The sequence below is a fragment of the Stegostoma tigrinum genome, chromosome 7 (assembly GCF_030684315.1).
Source record: "Stegostoma tigrinum isolate sSteTig4 chromosome 7, sSteTig4.hap1, whole genome shotgun sequence".
Classification (NCBI taxonomy): Eukaryota; Metazoa; Chordata; class Chondrichthyes; order Orectolobiformes; family Stegostomatidae; genus Stegostoma; species Stegostoma tigrinum.
In genome coordinates this window covers 36,670,546-36,683,596 of record NC_081360.1, presented here as the reverse complement: position 1 = coordinate 36,683,596, position 13,051 = coordinate 36,670,546, and the positions used below count along the sequence as shown (strand labels likewise).

General features: G+C 39.0%; 1 protein-coding gene across 1 annotated transcript in view; it reads left to right on the top strand.

Annotated features, from left to right (window-relative positions):
- The window catches only part of ankar (ankyrin and armadillo repeat containing), a 105,601-nt gene extending 94,110 nt beyond the window's left edge, over positions 1–11,491 (top strand). The window contains exons 20-23 of the mRNA XM_059647178.1: positions 3,467–3,576; positions 9,540–9,736; positions 9,852–9,901; positions 11,117–11,491. Of these exons, the coding sequence (XP_059503161.1) occupies positions 3,467–3,576; positions 9,540–9,736; positions 9,852–9,901; positions 11,117–11,193 (434 nt within the window). The 3' untranslated portion in view covers positions 11,194–11,491. The remainder of the gene's footprint in view (positions 1–3,466; positions 3,577–9,539; positions 9,737–9,851; positions 9,902–11,116) is intronic.
- The last annotated feature ends 1,560 nt before the right edge of the window (positions 11,492–13,051 follow it).

The window sequence follows — 13,051 nt, the reverse complement described above, 5'->3', positions numbered from 1 at the left end:
ATAAAAGCCAAAGACAAAAACTTTTCTATGACATCTTTATCAGTAACCCATCCAAATTAACCAGCAGAAATTAGTCATCCGCCCTTTTACCTTGCTTTAGTTACTGTCCTCTGGGTGTCAATATTCTGATATCATGCCTTAATTGGGAAGAGAGTGAGCCAATAATTGTGGCCCACTGACCCACACGTCGTCGTAAATGTACAAATGAGTAAATCTGCCCATATTCTTTTTCTACCCATAGTATATGTGTTTATCCATTTGTCTTTTGTCTGTCTTAATTGTGATTAAACATGTGTGTGTTTGGGTTTTTGATGGGGTAATAGCATACAGAGCATAAATTTTTAATTCTTTCTTTTACTGTTATTGTTAGAGTTGTATGTTACAGTAAGTAGAATTATTTTTAGCATTACTGTAAGAAAATATGATGTAGTTTGCTTTTATCCTGAACAGCAGTCAGGTAGTAAATTTGGTCATTTTAATGTCCTCTTTGGGACTTTATGCATTTATACATTTCGTGATGACTTATGGAACAGTGGGGCACAAATATGGGCAAACGCTGTCAAAAGTTTTTTTTAAAATCATTTTCCAACCCCTTTTTGTTATAAAGAAAAGTCATGGACTCAAACTCTTAACTCTGTTTCTCTCCACAGATGCTGCCAGACCCATTGAGTTTCTCCAGCATTTTCAGTGTTTGTGACTGAGTTGAATGTCAAAGAGAAACTTCAAAGCATAGTGGCATATTTCACACCATCAGATCTGGATTCCACAATTGCACAATGCAGGATAACAAGTTATCAACTGACTTGGGACTTGTGTCTAAATACTTTTCCATTTTCAGAATGCTGTTCAATTCCTTGACAGGTTGCCAGGTGTCAACCTGGAAGCCACATAATAGCTATTTACCATTTCAAAACAAAGTCCTATTGTCACTCACTGTATTAAAAAATGTATATGCCTCATGATAAAGCATTATGACATTATGTTTTTCAACACCTTCTGTACTTACCTTCCATTTGTTTCCTGCTTCTAACCAGGTTCCCTCCATAGTTCATGAGATCTCTGTGTTGATTTAAATCATGTCATCTTCCAAAACTCACCCCACTTATCAAAATTGTGGAAGATCTGAAAAGCCTACTTCTGTAACTGTGCGAGCAGAAAGAGACATCACTGTTTGGGATTTTAGTCCTCTCTCTTATCCTGCACCAATAAAAAAAAATGCTAGTGCTTAGAATGGGGCTGGTAGTCCCAGAATTAGGTCAGTTGTGTAATACTTAAAGCCACAATTTTTGTTCCCGCCTTGGGACTGGTAACTGCAATGACCTGACGCACTCTCCAGTATCAGAAGAGCACTCGTTAATTAAAAACTCACTGGCTTCAGGATAAGAAAGGAGGGAGAAATCTGGACAAAAAGAGATACAAAAAAAATGAAAACTTAGTATTCAGACTTTCAGCATGTACATAGCAGTCCCTCTTACCTGAACCAAGTCATTCTCAAAAACTTCACCTTTTTGTTATAGAGTGGAGGTTGAACCCTTCTGACAATTAAAACTGAAACACCCAGAGAAGCTCATTTTGCCTTGTAATTTGCTAAAAGAAATGGGAAAAATGGCATAACCTGCCTTTCACCCACAATCTGTAATGAAGGAGAGATTAAATGAAAGAAATCCCTGATACTCACTTCACAAGCAACAACTAACAATTTATTTATCTAACTCTCTGACAGTGAACAAATTTACAGGCCTACTAACAAACCAAACAATTCCCCCTTTACTTTATTAACTGTTCCTGAACAGGACAAAATTCTAATGGCATGATGTTCCAATAAATACAAATTCCACTTCCATAAACCAAAGTAATAAGAAAAATAAATTAAAACTTAGACTCTCAAAACTATAGTCAGCATGCATCTTTCAGAATTTTCTATGCCTTTTATGCTATTCTTCAGTCAGGAATTCTTTCATTGTTGAATCTTTATGTCAGGAATATTAACTAAGAGTGCTGCAGTACTTTCTAGATGGTGCTTAATCAAAGCACTTAAAGATTTCTTTGAGAGCCGGAGTTTCATTCTTCTGACGGCAGATTGCTGCCACACTGATTGTCACAAACCCTCTTCTTATATACTCCTGAAGACCTGTTAATTTTCTTATAATAGGATTGGTCCTAGGTTGTCAACACCATCAGATTTAAATTCAATTAGTTTTTAGTCTCTAAGTGCCTGATTTAAATTATTTGCTGATATTCAAGCATGCTTTAATATCAAAACAAGCCTAGGTTACCAACGACGCATCCGATTGATACACGTTTTTTCAATTTCAGAACTGTCTGTACATTTGCAGCTGCTTGCAGATTTTTTTATATTTCCAAACTTAGAAAAGAACATCACCTCTTAAAGGGACCATGCACTCATCCCCCCCCCATCATTTTTACCAACAAATTCTTACTTCCTGCTTTCTAATTCACAAATACTCCACCTAACTTTGCAATACTTATATGCTGCGACACTGAAAAGTTTCAAAAGCAACTTTATGATTGTGATATCTGTCCTCAATAATTAAAATAAATATCCAAAATATTACTTTTTAACCAAAATTATTTGTTCTATCATTCCTTTTCTCCTTCCTGTCATTTTCTTCTTTATACTTTTTTTTGCACACCTTTTACAACATAAGCTGTTCTACTTACATGAGTCTTTTTATAGCTTCATGATATTTATGTAGATGTTTCTTTGGACTCTCTTTTCTCAGTTAGTATAGAATGTGAAGACAGATTTTAAAAATTGATTTTCTAAAAACAAACTCCATAAGTGGGCAAAATTTGAAGTTTGATCTCAATATATTGGGGTAGACATTTCTGTTACCTTTTGTTTAATTAGAACCAACAGGAATTATTGACAGCTCTAGAAATCTGGACCTGAATGAACAAGCACGTATATTATTTACAAGTTTACTTGAAACTGAATTTTTCCTAGTTGGCTGGCTGGTTTACAATACACTCAGTACAGGTTGAGGTTACTATAAAGGATTCTCCAACTCAAAATCTTCCCTAGCCTGAGGTTTGGTGACCTTTAGGTTAAACCACCATCAGTTACCTGTCTCTAATGAGAGAGAAGCACTATGGCCTGGTAAGACTATGGCTACTTTATGTTGATCTATGAACCTAAAGAGTGATTGATGGGAGGTCTTTGAAAATTATAACTGAACTCATTGCCAGTGGTTGCCTTGATTGAACGACCAATTGTCCATATGTAAATCCTAAATTGATATTAGGCTAATTTCATTTATTGCTCATTCTAGATCATCTCTTAAATTTATATACACAGTTCTTCAAGAACTTTTATGCTATTTAATAATACTTGATTCTCAAATTTATTTCATACACAGGACCTATTGATTAATTGAATTAAAGAGGTTACTCTGTACAGAAATAATACTTTAATCCATTTGTATAATTATTGATGACCTTATAGGACAGCTGCTGTCTTCTCTTACTCAGACAAGAGAAGGTATTTCTGATGCCATTATTACAATGGGAGCTGTTGAATTCCTTTGTACACATTTATACTCTGAGAAGGAACAGGTGAGGAAAGAACAAACAAGAGTATAAACCTTGTGAATATGTCTTTGCATGCATTAACATGTAATAAATATTTAGCTAATTGTTCATGTGTTGAAGAATATAACTTACACTTTCAGGAATTAAAATTTTAACTGTAGAAAAAGCAGCCCTGAAATAAGTGTAATTAAAATGAGAAGAGTTTATTACATCTAAAGTGTTGACTTAAGAAGTTAGCAACTAGAAAGGTAAGGTCATAATCAGGAGGTGAGCTTGTTTGGTCAAAGGACTGGTGGCATGAAGTCTCCAGCATTGCTGTAAGCGAAGTCCAGAGCGATATTTGTGTTTTGTGAGTTCATGCAAAATTAGTTTAAAAGCGTTTGGTAAACTCTGAAGTTGTAAAATCATTTTTTTCCACCAGATCAAAGAAGGAATTTTAAGAATTTTAAATTAGGAATATTTAAACCAGAGGTCTGTTTCAGGGCATGCCAAAGCATGTTACAGTGTAGTGGAAATAAAATCATAGAATCACTAAAATGCAGAAGAAAACTATTTGGCCCATCAAGTCACACTGACCTTCCAAAGAGCATCCCACCCAGACTCGGTCCTCCCGCTATCCCCATAACCCCCATTTACTGTAGCTAATTTAACTTGCCTGCACATCCCTACAAACAATAGTCAATTTAGCATGGTCAATCCACCTAACTGCACATCTTTGGATGGGTAAAGCTTGAAGATTTCTCTGTTTTCAATGTTCCTGTGTGCTTGCTGTGATGGTTGCGCTTGGATTTAGTGCATACGTTTTATGGATCACTAAGAGAAGACAGACAGAGTAAATGACAGTTGGTAGGCCTGTACAATGAACAGAGGAAAAGGTAATTTTATAATTTTCTGCATGGAATATTTTAGATTTCCTGAGAAAAGAACCTGGAAGATTTAAGCTAATTGAAAAAAATATACAGTAGATCTCAAAGTGTTGTGATAAAAGAAATCAACCAGTAGGTTAGCTTTTGCCTTTGAGAAGGCAAAAAGAGTGAGGGACTGAAGCATCGGCAGTTAAACAATAATGAATTAAAGTCTTATCACTAAGAATAGCTTTAACAAAGTAGACTATGGCATACTTTCAAGAGGCCCTGTCAGAAGTAAATAATCTAAGATATAAAGTATGAGAATTGTTGAGGCAAGTAAGAAATAAGACAAAGTATGTCACACAAGTTGTAATAAGCCATTTTGTTAATTGATTTCTTTTGTTTTAAGTATTTTCTATATAATTAAATCAGTACTTGTTTAAAAATGTGAAATCTTGTGATGTAGTACGGGGTCAGTAGGAATGCCGATGGTGGAGAATCTGAAATAACACAGTGTGAAGCTGGATGAACACAGCAGGCTAAGCAGCTTGAGAGGAGCAGGAAAGTTTGACATTTCAGGTCAAGACCTTTCCTCAGAAGAAGGGTCTCGACCTGAAATATCAAACTTTCCTGCTCCTCTGATGCTGCTTGGCCTGCTGTGTTCATCCAGTTTCACACCGTGTTATCTAGTGCGGATTTCCCTTTAAATGTTAAGGGCACCTAACAAGATCATAACACCTCTTAAAATTTAGAAAGGATAATGTATGAGATGATATCCTTCAAGTCATAGGGCTGGTGCTTTGTGGAGTAACGGTGTATGGTAAAACCTATGCATGAAGTTCTCTTTCAATGCTGAAGATGGCACTGTTGCCTTGACAGACCCAGTTTCCATGAAAATATTGGACAATTAGTGAATAAGTAATATTACAACAGAAAACTATTAAGTAACATCCCCATATCTGATTCTGCTAAATTCAAGTCTTTTAAAAGTTATTTTACATCTATTAAGTCATGTTTCTATTGATTTAACCACAGCAAACAAATGAAGTATGTGGGAATATTTTTCACTTGCGCGGATGGGTGTAATTGCAAAAATGCTCAAAAACCCAATATCACAGAAGTCAACCAACATTTTAAAATCCATGCCCTCAGTATCTGTACACTTTGGTACAGTATCGTCAAGATGCACCAATACAACTTTCCAAGATTTTTTTTGACATCACCCTCCAGTCCCGCAATATCCACTGCCTAAGACAAAGGCAGCAGTTGCACCGCCTTCCAAATCATACATCATTCTAATATGAATCTTTGTTGCCATTTCTTCATTATTATCGGGTCAAAATCTAGTAAGTCCTAGTCTAACTGTATAGCAGAGCTACCTTTGCTACATTGATGCAAAGCTCAAGTACTTGGCTTACCTCCATTCTTTCAAAGTCAACCAAGGATGGATTTTAAATGTCAGCATTGCTAGCGGTGTCCATATCCTGAGAATTATTTTCATATAAATACTGAAAGCTGGCAATTTTACAATCAAAACTTAAAGGCACTAAAAGTAGAAAATATGAGAAATATTAAGGACAGGCAGTATCTGTGGAGAGGGTAACATAGTGAACGTTTCCAGTCAATGGCCTTTCATCAGAAGTAGGAAAAGTTAGCAACGTATTAGGTTTTAAGCCAGTGAAAGAAGACACAGTGGGAGAAAGGAACAAAAAAAGTATCTGGATTAGGGTAGCATGTAAGAGAAATTAAAGAACAGAATGGCTTCAGTGGCAAGACTAAAAGGGAGCTGTAATGGCTGAATTTTAAACTGGGCTGCTGGTTCAGCTTCCATGCATAACTATCAGGAATTAGCTAGCTGCTGCTTGCTGTTTTGCTCCATATGGCAAGACAGCAGAACCTGGGGGTCATGCAAGCAGAATGAATGGAGATGTTCCACAGATGAAACACCCAACCTACCTTTAATCTCCTCAGAGTAAAGTTGGCTAAAATTGAAAGAAGCACATGTGAATCACTGTAATAACTCAACAGAGGCTGGTATCCCATTATCAAGTCACCCTGTACTTACTCACGGAGAGTTCTTGAGGTTGTTCCAGCTGCCTTTGAGCCAGATGTAAAACTGAACAGAACCTCTGACACAGAGATTGTAGGAACTGTAGATGCTGGGGAATCTGAGATAACAAGATGTACAGCTGGATGAACACAGCAGGCCAAGCAGCATCAGAGGAGCAGGAAGGCTGACGTTTTGGGCATAGACCCTTCTTCAGAAATGGGGGAGGGGAAGAGGGTTCTGAAATAAATAGGGATAGAGGAGAAGATAGGTGGAGAGGAGACAGACAGGTCAAAGAGGCAGGGATGGAGCCAGTAAAGGTGAGTGTAGGTGGTGAGGTAGGGAGGAGATAGGTCAGTCCAGGGAGGATGGACAGGACAAGGGGGCGGGATGAGGTTAGTAGTGAGGAGGTGGGGGAGGGCTTGAGGTGGGATGAGGGAACAGGTGGGCGGAATGACAGGATAGGGAGGCAGGGATGACCTGGGCTGGTTTTGGGATGCGAGAGGGGGAGGAGAGAATTTGAAGCTTGTGAAATCCACATTGATACCATTGGGCTGCAGGGCTCCCAAGCGGAATATGAGTTGCTGTTCCTGCAACCTTCGGGTGGCATCGTTGTGGCACTGCAGGAGGCCCAGGATGGACATGTCGTCTGAGGAATGGGAGGGGGAGTTGAAATGGTTCGCAACTGGGAGGTGCAGTTGTTGAGTGCAAACCGAGCGTAGGCGTTCTGCAAAGCGGTCCCCAAGCTTCCGCTTGGTTTCCCCGATGTGGAGGAGGCCACACTGGGTACACGGATGCAGTATACCACATTAGCAAATGTGCAGGTGAACGTCTGCTTGATGTGGAAAGTCTTCTTGGGGCCTGAGATGGGGGTGAGGGGGGAGGTGTAGGGGCAGGGGTAGCACATCCTGCGGTTGCAGGGAAAAGAGCCTGGTGTGGTGGGGCTGAAGGAAAGTGTGGAGCAGACAATGGAGTCACGGAGAGAGTGGTCCCTCCGGAACGCAGATAAGGGTGGGGAGGGAAAAATGTCTTTGGTGGAGGTGTCGGATTGCAGATCACAGAAGTGTCGGAGGATGATGCATTGGATCCGGAGGTTGGTGGAGTGGTACGTGAGGACGAGGGGGATTCTGTTTTGATTGTTATTGCGGGGTAGGGGTGTGAGGGATGAGTTGCGGGAAATGCGGAAGACACAGTCGAGGGCGTTCTCAACCACTGAGGTGGGGGGATGTTGCCGTCCTTGAAAAATGAGGACATCTGTGATATAAGGAAGTGAAATACCTCATCCTGGGAGCAGATGCGGCAGAGGCAAAGGAATTGGGTATAGGGGATGGCATTTTTGCAAGAAGGTGGGTGGGAGCAGGTGTATTCTAGGTAGCTGAGGGAGTTGGTGGGCTTGAAATGGATATCGGTTCCTGGGTGGTTACCAGAGATGCAGCTTTGCAGAACACCTATGCTCAGTTTGCACTAAACAACTGCACCTCCCAGTCGTGAACCATTTAAACTCCCCCTCCCAGTCCTCAGACAACATGTCCATCCCGGGCCTCCTGCAGTGCCACAGTGATGCCACCTGCAGGTTGCAGGAACAGCAACTCAAGCCCCACCCCCATCTCCTACCCACTAATCTCATCCCACCCCCTGGACCTGTCTGTCCTCCCTGGACTGACCTATCTCCTCCCTACCTCCCTATCTGCACTCACCTTTCTGGCTCCATCCCCACCTCTTTGACTTGTCTGTCTCCTCTCCACTTATCTTCTCCTCTATCCATCTTCTATCTGCCACCCCCTCTCTCCGTATTTATTTCAGAACCCTCTTCCCCTCCCCCATTTCTGAAGAAGGGTCTGTGCCTGAAACGTCAGCCTTCCCGCTCCTGTGATACTGCTTGGCCTGCTGTGTTCTTCTAGTTCTACACCTTGTTATCTCAGAACCTCTGACATATCTGTTTATATCTGTCAGCCAGAGCTCCCTAATTGAACCAGATTAACAACCCCAATCAGGGAACTCATATTCTATGAGATCCACCTCTTTGACCTCATTATAACTACAACAAACATTGTTTCACCTGAAAGAATATCTACTGGCCATGGATTGTCATGCGAGAGGAGTTTAAAGGCAAATGTTGCTTCTCCTACACTTGCATGAATATGTGCCATAGAAAGGGGAGGGGATATTGAGGTATTTAAAGAATAACCACGAGGAATGGACCATTCAGAATGTTGAAAAGGAAGTGGCATTGCACTCAAGTGCCAGAAATTATGGAAACGTTCTGACGCAAGGTAATCAAGTTGAAATATTCTTTCTCTACTTATGCTACCTGATTGCTGAGTAGTTTTTGAAAATGTTTTTTATTGTCAGTGCTTTATTGTTCTCTTAAAAAGAACAAATGTTGTTGCTATTGATACAAAAACAGAAATTGCTCAAGAAACTCAACAGGCCTGGCAGCATGAGTGGAGGGAAAATATTTCAGATCCAATGACCCTTTTCAGAACAGTTGAATTAAAATAACCCATTTGATTTGTGGGAGATGGTGGCGTGGGGTATTGTCGGTGGTAAGACAGTGGTGAAAAGCTGTATGTAATTTGAACAATACAATTCTTCCTTGTGTGTATATATCTTCATGCTATATGAAACTTTGAAGTAATAGTCATTTTCCTTAATTATTCCACTATTTTTAAAGTATACAGAATACCACTAATGTTCAGGGCTGCATATTCATATGCATTAGTTTTACTATTAGTGTAATTCTGATAGGAATCTCCCCATCACGCTCCATGAAGTCAAACAGTTCTGAACAATTAGACTCCTGTTCCTACTGTTAAATATAAAACAGGCAACCAAATTTCATGCTTTCAAGAAATTCATAGGGAAAAACAGCTAGAAAAATATATAAAGTAAATACTGTTTTGAGGGTGCAGTTGAAGCATTCAGTGAAATGCTAGTGTAGTATGCACTAAACTGGCCGGATAATACAGATTCCAGTAACAATATTTAAAGAAGTCAGTCGATTGAAGGTTTGAAAAAACGTTAAGCAAACCATTGCCTCTAATTTTGATGAGTATTAACATAATTAGCAACAAAATAACTGTCTGTTTCAGGTTCGTGATTCTTGTGCTACAGCTTTGGGATACCTAAGTTTTAATCGAACTGGGCATCGTCGCCTGCTCAAGGAGTGCAGGGATCAGCCAGAACTGTATGACCTTTTAATAGCTAACATATGCAAAGATGGCAAAATCAGTAAGGAATTTACAGATGAATTCCATGTGCAAAAACTACTTGGACTGCCTACAGAGAGGTATGAAAACATAGACTGAAGAAGAAGTATTACAAATTCTGCAAATCCCCTTTAATATATTTTAGCTAACATCAGTGACCTTGAAATGAACTGTTTTTGTTTGTTTTTAAACCAGATTAGAAATAAGCGAAGGCCATCTGACGATAGTTCAACCTGAGCAGAAAGGTAAATAAATAGAACCTATGCATTCAACAGTGATTTTAATAAGATTATTCACATATCTATTGAAATGCTAGGAAACAAATTCATAATCACTTATTAGTTATACCACAAAAGGAGATCATTCAGCCTGTCATCTCTATGCTGCCTCTGATGGAGAAATTAATCCAGTTCTATTCCACTTCCTCCTGCTTGTAGTCTTCCATTCTTTCTTTTTAGCTTGTAATCCAATCCCATCTTGAATATCTCAATTGAACTTGTCTCTACTACATTCTCAGGCAGTGCATTCCAGGTGCTAACCAATTGCTGCTTAAAGATGTTTTGCTTGCATCATCATTGTTTCTTTTGCTGATACATTATATCTGCATCTTCTGATTCTCGATTCTTCCCCTGTTGGCTTTTCCCCGATCCAGATGCATCTGGAACCACATCATGATTTTGAATATTTCTGTCAAGTTTCTTCTCAACCTTTTCTTCCCGGAACAATAGAGTCCCAACTTCACCAGTTTATGCAAATTACCTCATCCTTGGAACCTTCTCTTCAATATTTCTGAACCTACCTTTGGATCCCTCTTAAAATATAACCAAAACTGGACACAAAACTCCAATTGAGGGTTCACCTGCATTTTGTATCAGTTTAACACAATTTCCTTGTTTTTGTACTTCATGACCTATTAATAAATTCTTCTTCATTTTAATTTTTGTATCTTTTGACATTCAGGGAACTCTGGATTTGTTTCCATATCCTTCATAGGAATAAGCCTTGACCATGCCTAATTTATTTCTTCTTTAAAGATAGCCCATTGTTCAGTTGCAGTGTTGCCTGCCGAACTCTGATTCCAGTTCTTACCCCTTTGAAGTTGGCTTACATTGAATTATTTCCCTGTCCTTTTCCATAGCTAGCTCTAACCTTCTGATACTGGGAACTTTATAAATTATGTAAGTGTAGTTGTGATGAAATGTTAACACAAATTTGCATCTGGATTTTTCAGTGGATTTAATTTTTCATAGCACAATTCAAAGAGGAGCCAACCTTTTACATTTCAACATATAATTAAAAACAAAATTACTAATTATTTTTCTTGCTTCTAATACTAGAATAATTACTGTCTTTGCCTCAATAATACTAAGCATTTTAAAATATAAAGTACCATATAGTTGCAAGTTTGTCATTAAAATATTAAATGATTTAATTAATTTAAACTCTTCGTTTAATCATAGTGAGATTAAAAACAGCAAGTTCTCCACAGGAACAGAAGAAAACGATGACTTCACGATTAAAATCTGCTCCCAGATAAAAATGCCTGGGATTGCTGAACCTCAGAACAAGATATAATTTGCTGGTCCTACAACAAAACAAGTCTTCAAAATGGAATGACAGGAAAAGCATTCAAATGTGCCTATCATGCAATTTATTCTTGCTTTGGGATCCAAACAGAATGTCAAAGTTGTTTCAGTTTACTCAGCAGCAAAATCCACAAGAAGCTTTCAGCATATTTTCATTTTCAAATCAAAAATGATGTTGGGCAAATGATAGCATATTGTTATGTGTTTTCTTACAATGTGTTACAATCTTCCTTTGCCAATTAAAGTACTAAACCTCAAACTTTTCTATTACGTTTCTTTGGTGATTGATAGTGCCTGGGATGCTCAAGTAACAGAGTATATCAGAATCTCAACACTGTGGCCACAACTTTTGGCTGTGTAACTACCTCTGGTTCAGTAATGGAGCCATACTTATAGCTCCTCTTGTGCTACGTCAAAACTTGAAATTGGAACTGCAAGGGTAAGCTAGGCTTAGGGAGGAAGAGATGGATCCTAGTTGATGGCCCTACATCAAGGGCCTTCAGGGACTACTTCTTTTGCCTTTGCCTCAGTAAGGATTGGTGTGTGAGGTGAAGGTGGCAGATGAACTTCACTACACCATACAATGCAGTCATAAAATAGGATGAGGATTAAGGGAGTGATTTCTAAATTTCTATGCCAGAAGATCTTTTGAGAAAGGAGAAGGTGACATTAACAACATTTCACCGTCTACTGCCAATCAACTCATCAAGCAGGTTGCAGAAACCCTTTAGAGTAAAGGGAAGTCATCTTCTCCCTTACTAAAGCAAGAGAAGCCACGGCATGGCTTTGACAGTTTAATAGGATACCAGTTCATGCAGGGTGCAATCTATGACACACATGTGGCCCAATGGGATCCAAATGTCAATCAGGAGGTGCAACACAACCACAATGGTTACAAGTCTTTAAAGATGTTTTTGGCCTGTAACTATGTTGGAAGATTCTGTAGGTGATTTCCCACTATCCCATCCATAGAAACAATGCATTCATTCTCCAGTGGTTGGATGTACTAGCAACCATTTCTGGCTCACCAAAGTTTTGCTCAGTATAGGGTTGCCAGCTCTACACCTAGCTTATGAATCTCCTGCAAGGCACTTTAGTCCACTCCACAAATGCCTCTAAGATCCTACACTTTCCATTGTAGGCACAAGGCATGAAATAACTGTCCTTTTGCCTCCTCTCTTCTATAGTATTCCAGTAAAGCTCAACATAAGCTTGACGAACAGCACTTTACTTTTGAACTGGGTATTCAATCTTCTGCACTCAGCATCATGTTCAACAACTTTAGATCATGACCTTTACTTTAGTCTTCTCTTATACAGTATTTTTTTTCCTCATTTATTTTTTCTGGGTTTGTCTGGTCTTGTTTCTTTCTGTCCCTTGAATTCTGATATCTGCTGAACAGCCATTTATGCCAAATTTGGACATGGACTTTGTTTCACCACTCCTTTTAGCAATTGAACCAAGAATTTTTGCATTATTTACTTTTTCCTTCCCTCCATTTATCTTGTTCTTACTGCCCCTTCCACCTTCTACTGCCTTAAAAACTCTTACATTTCTCATTTTTCTTCAGTGCTGATGAAGCACCAGCTCAACCTGAAATGTTAACTCCGTTTGTCTCCATAAATGCTGTCTGAGCTTCTGAATATTTTCAGCTTTCTTGATTTCACATTTTCAGCATCTATTGTAATTTAATTGTGCAACTCACTCATGCCCAGTAACCATGCACATGCTGAACCTAACTTGTGACACTCAGCTCAAGTAAATGCTGCAGAACTAACCACTACTAGCTAAGTGTTGGAGTAAACAGCT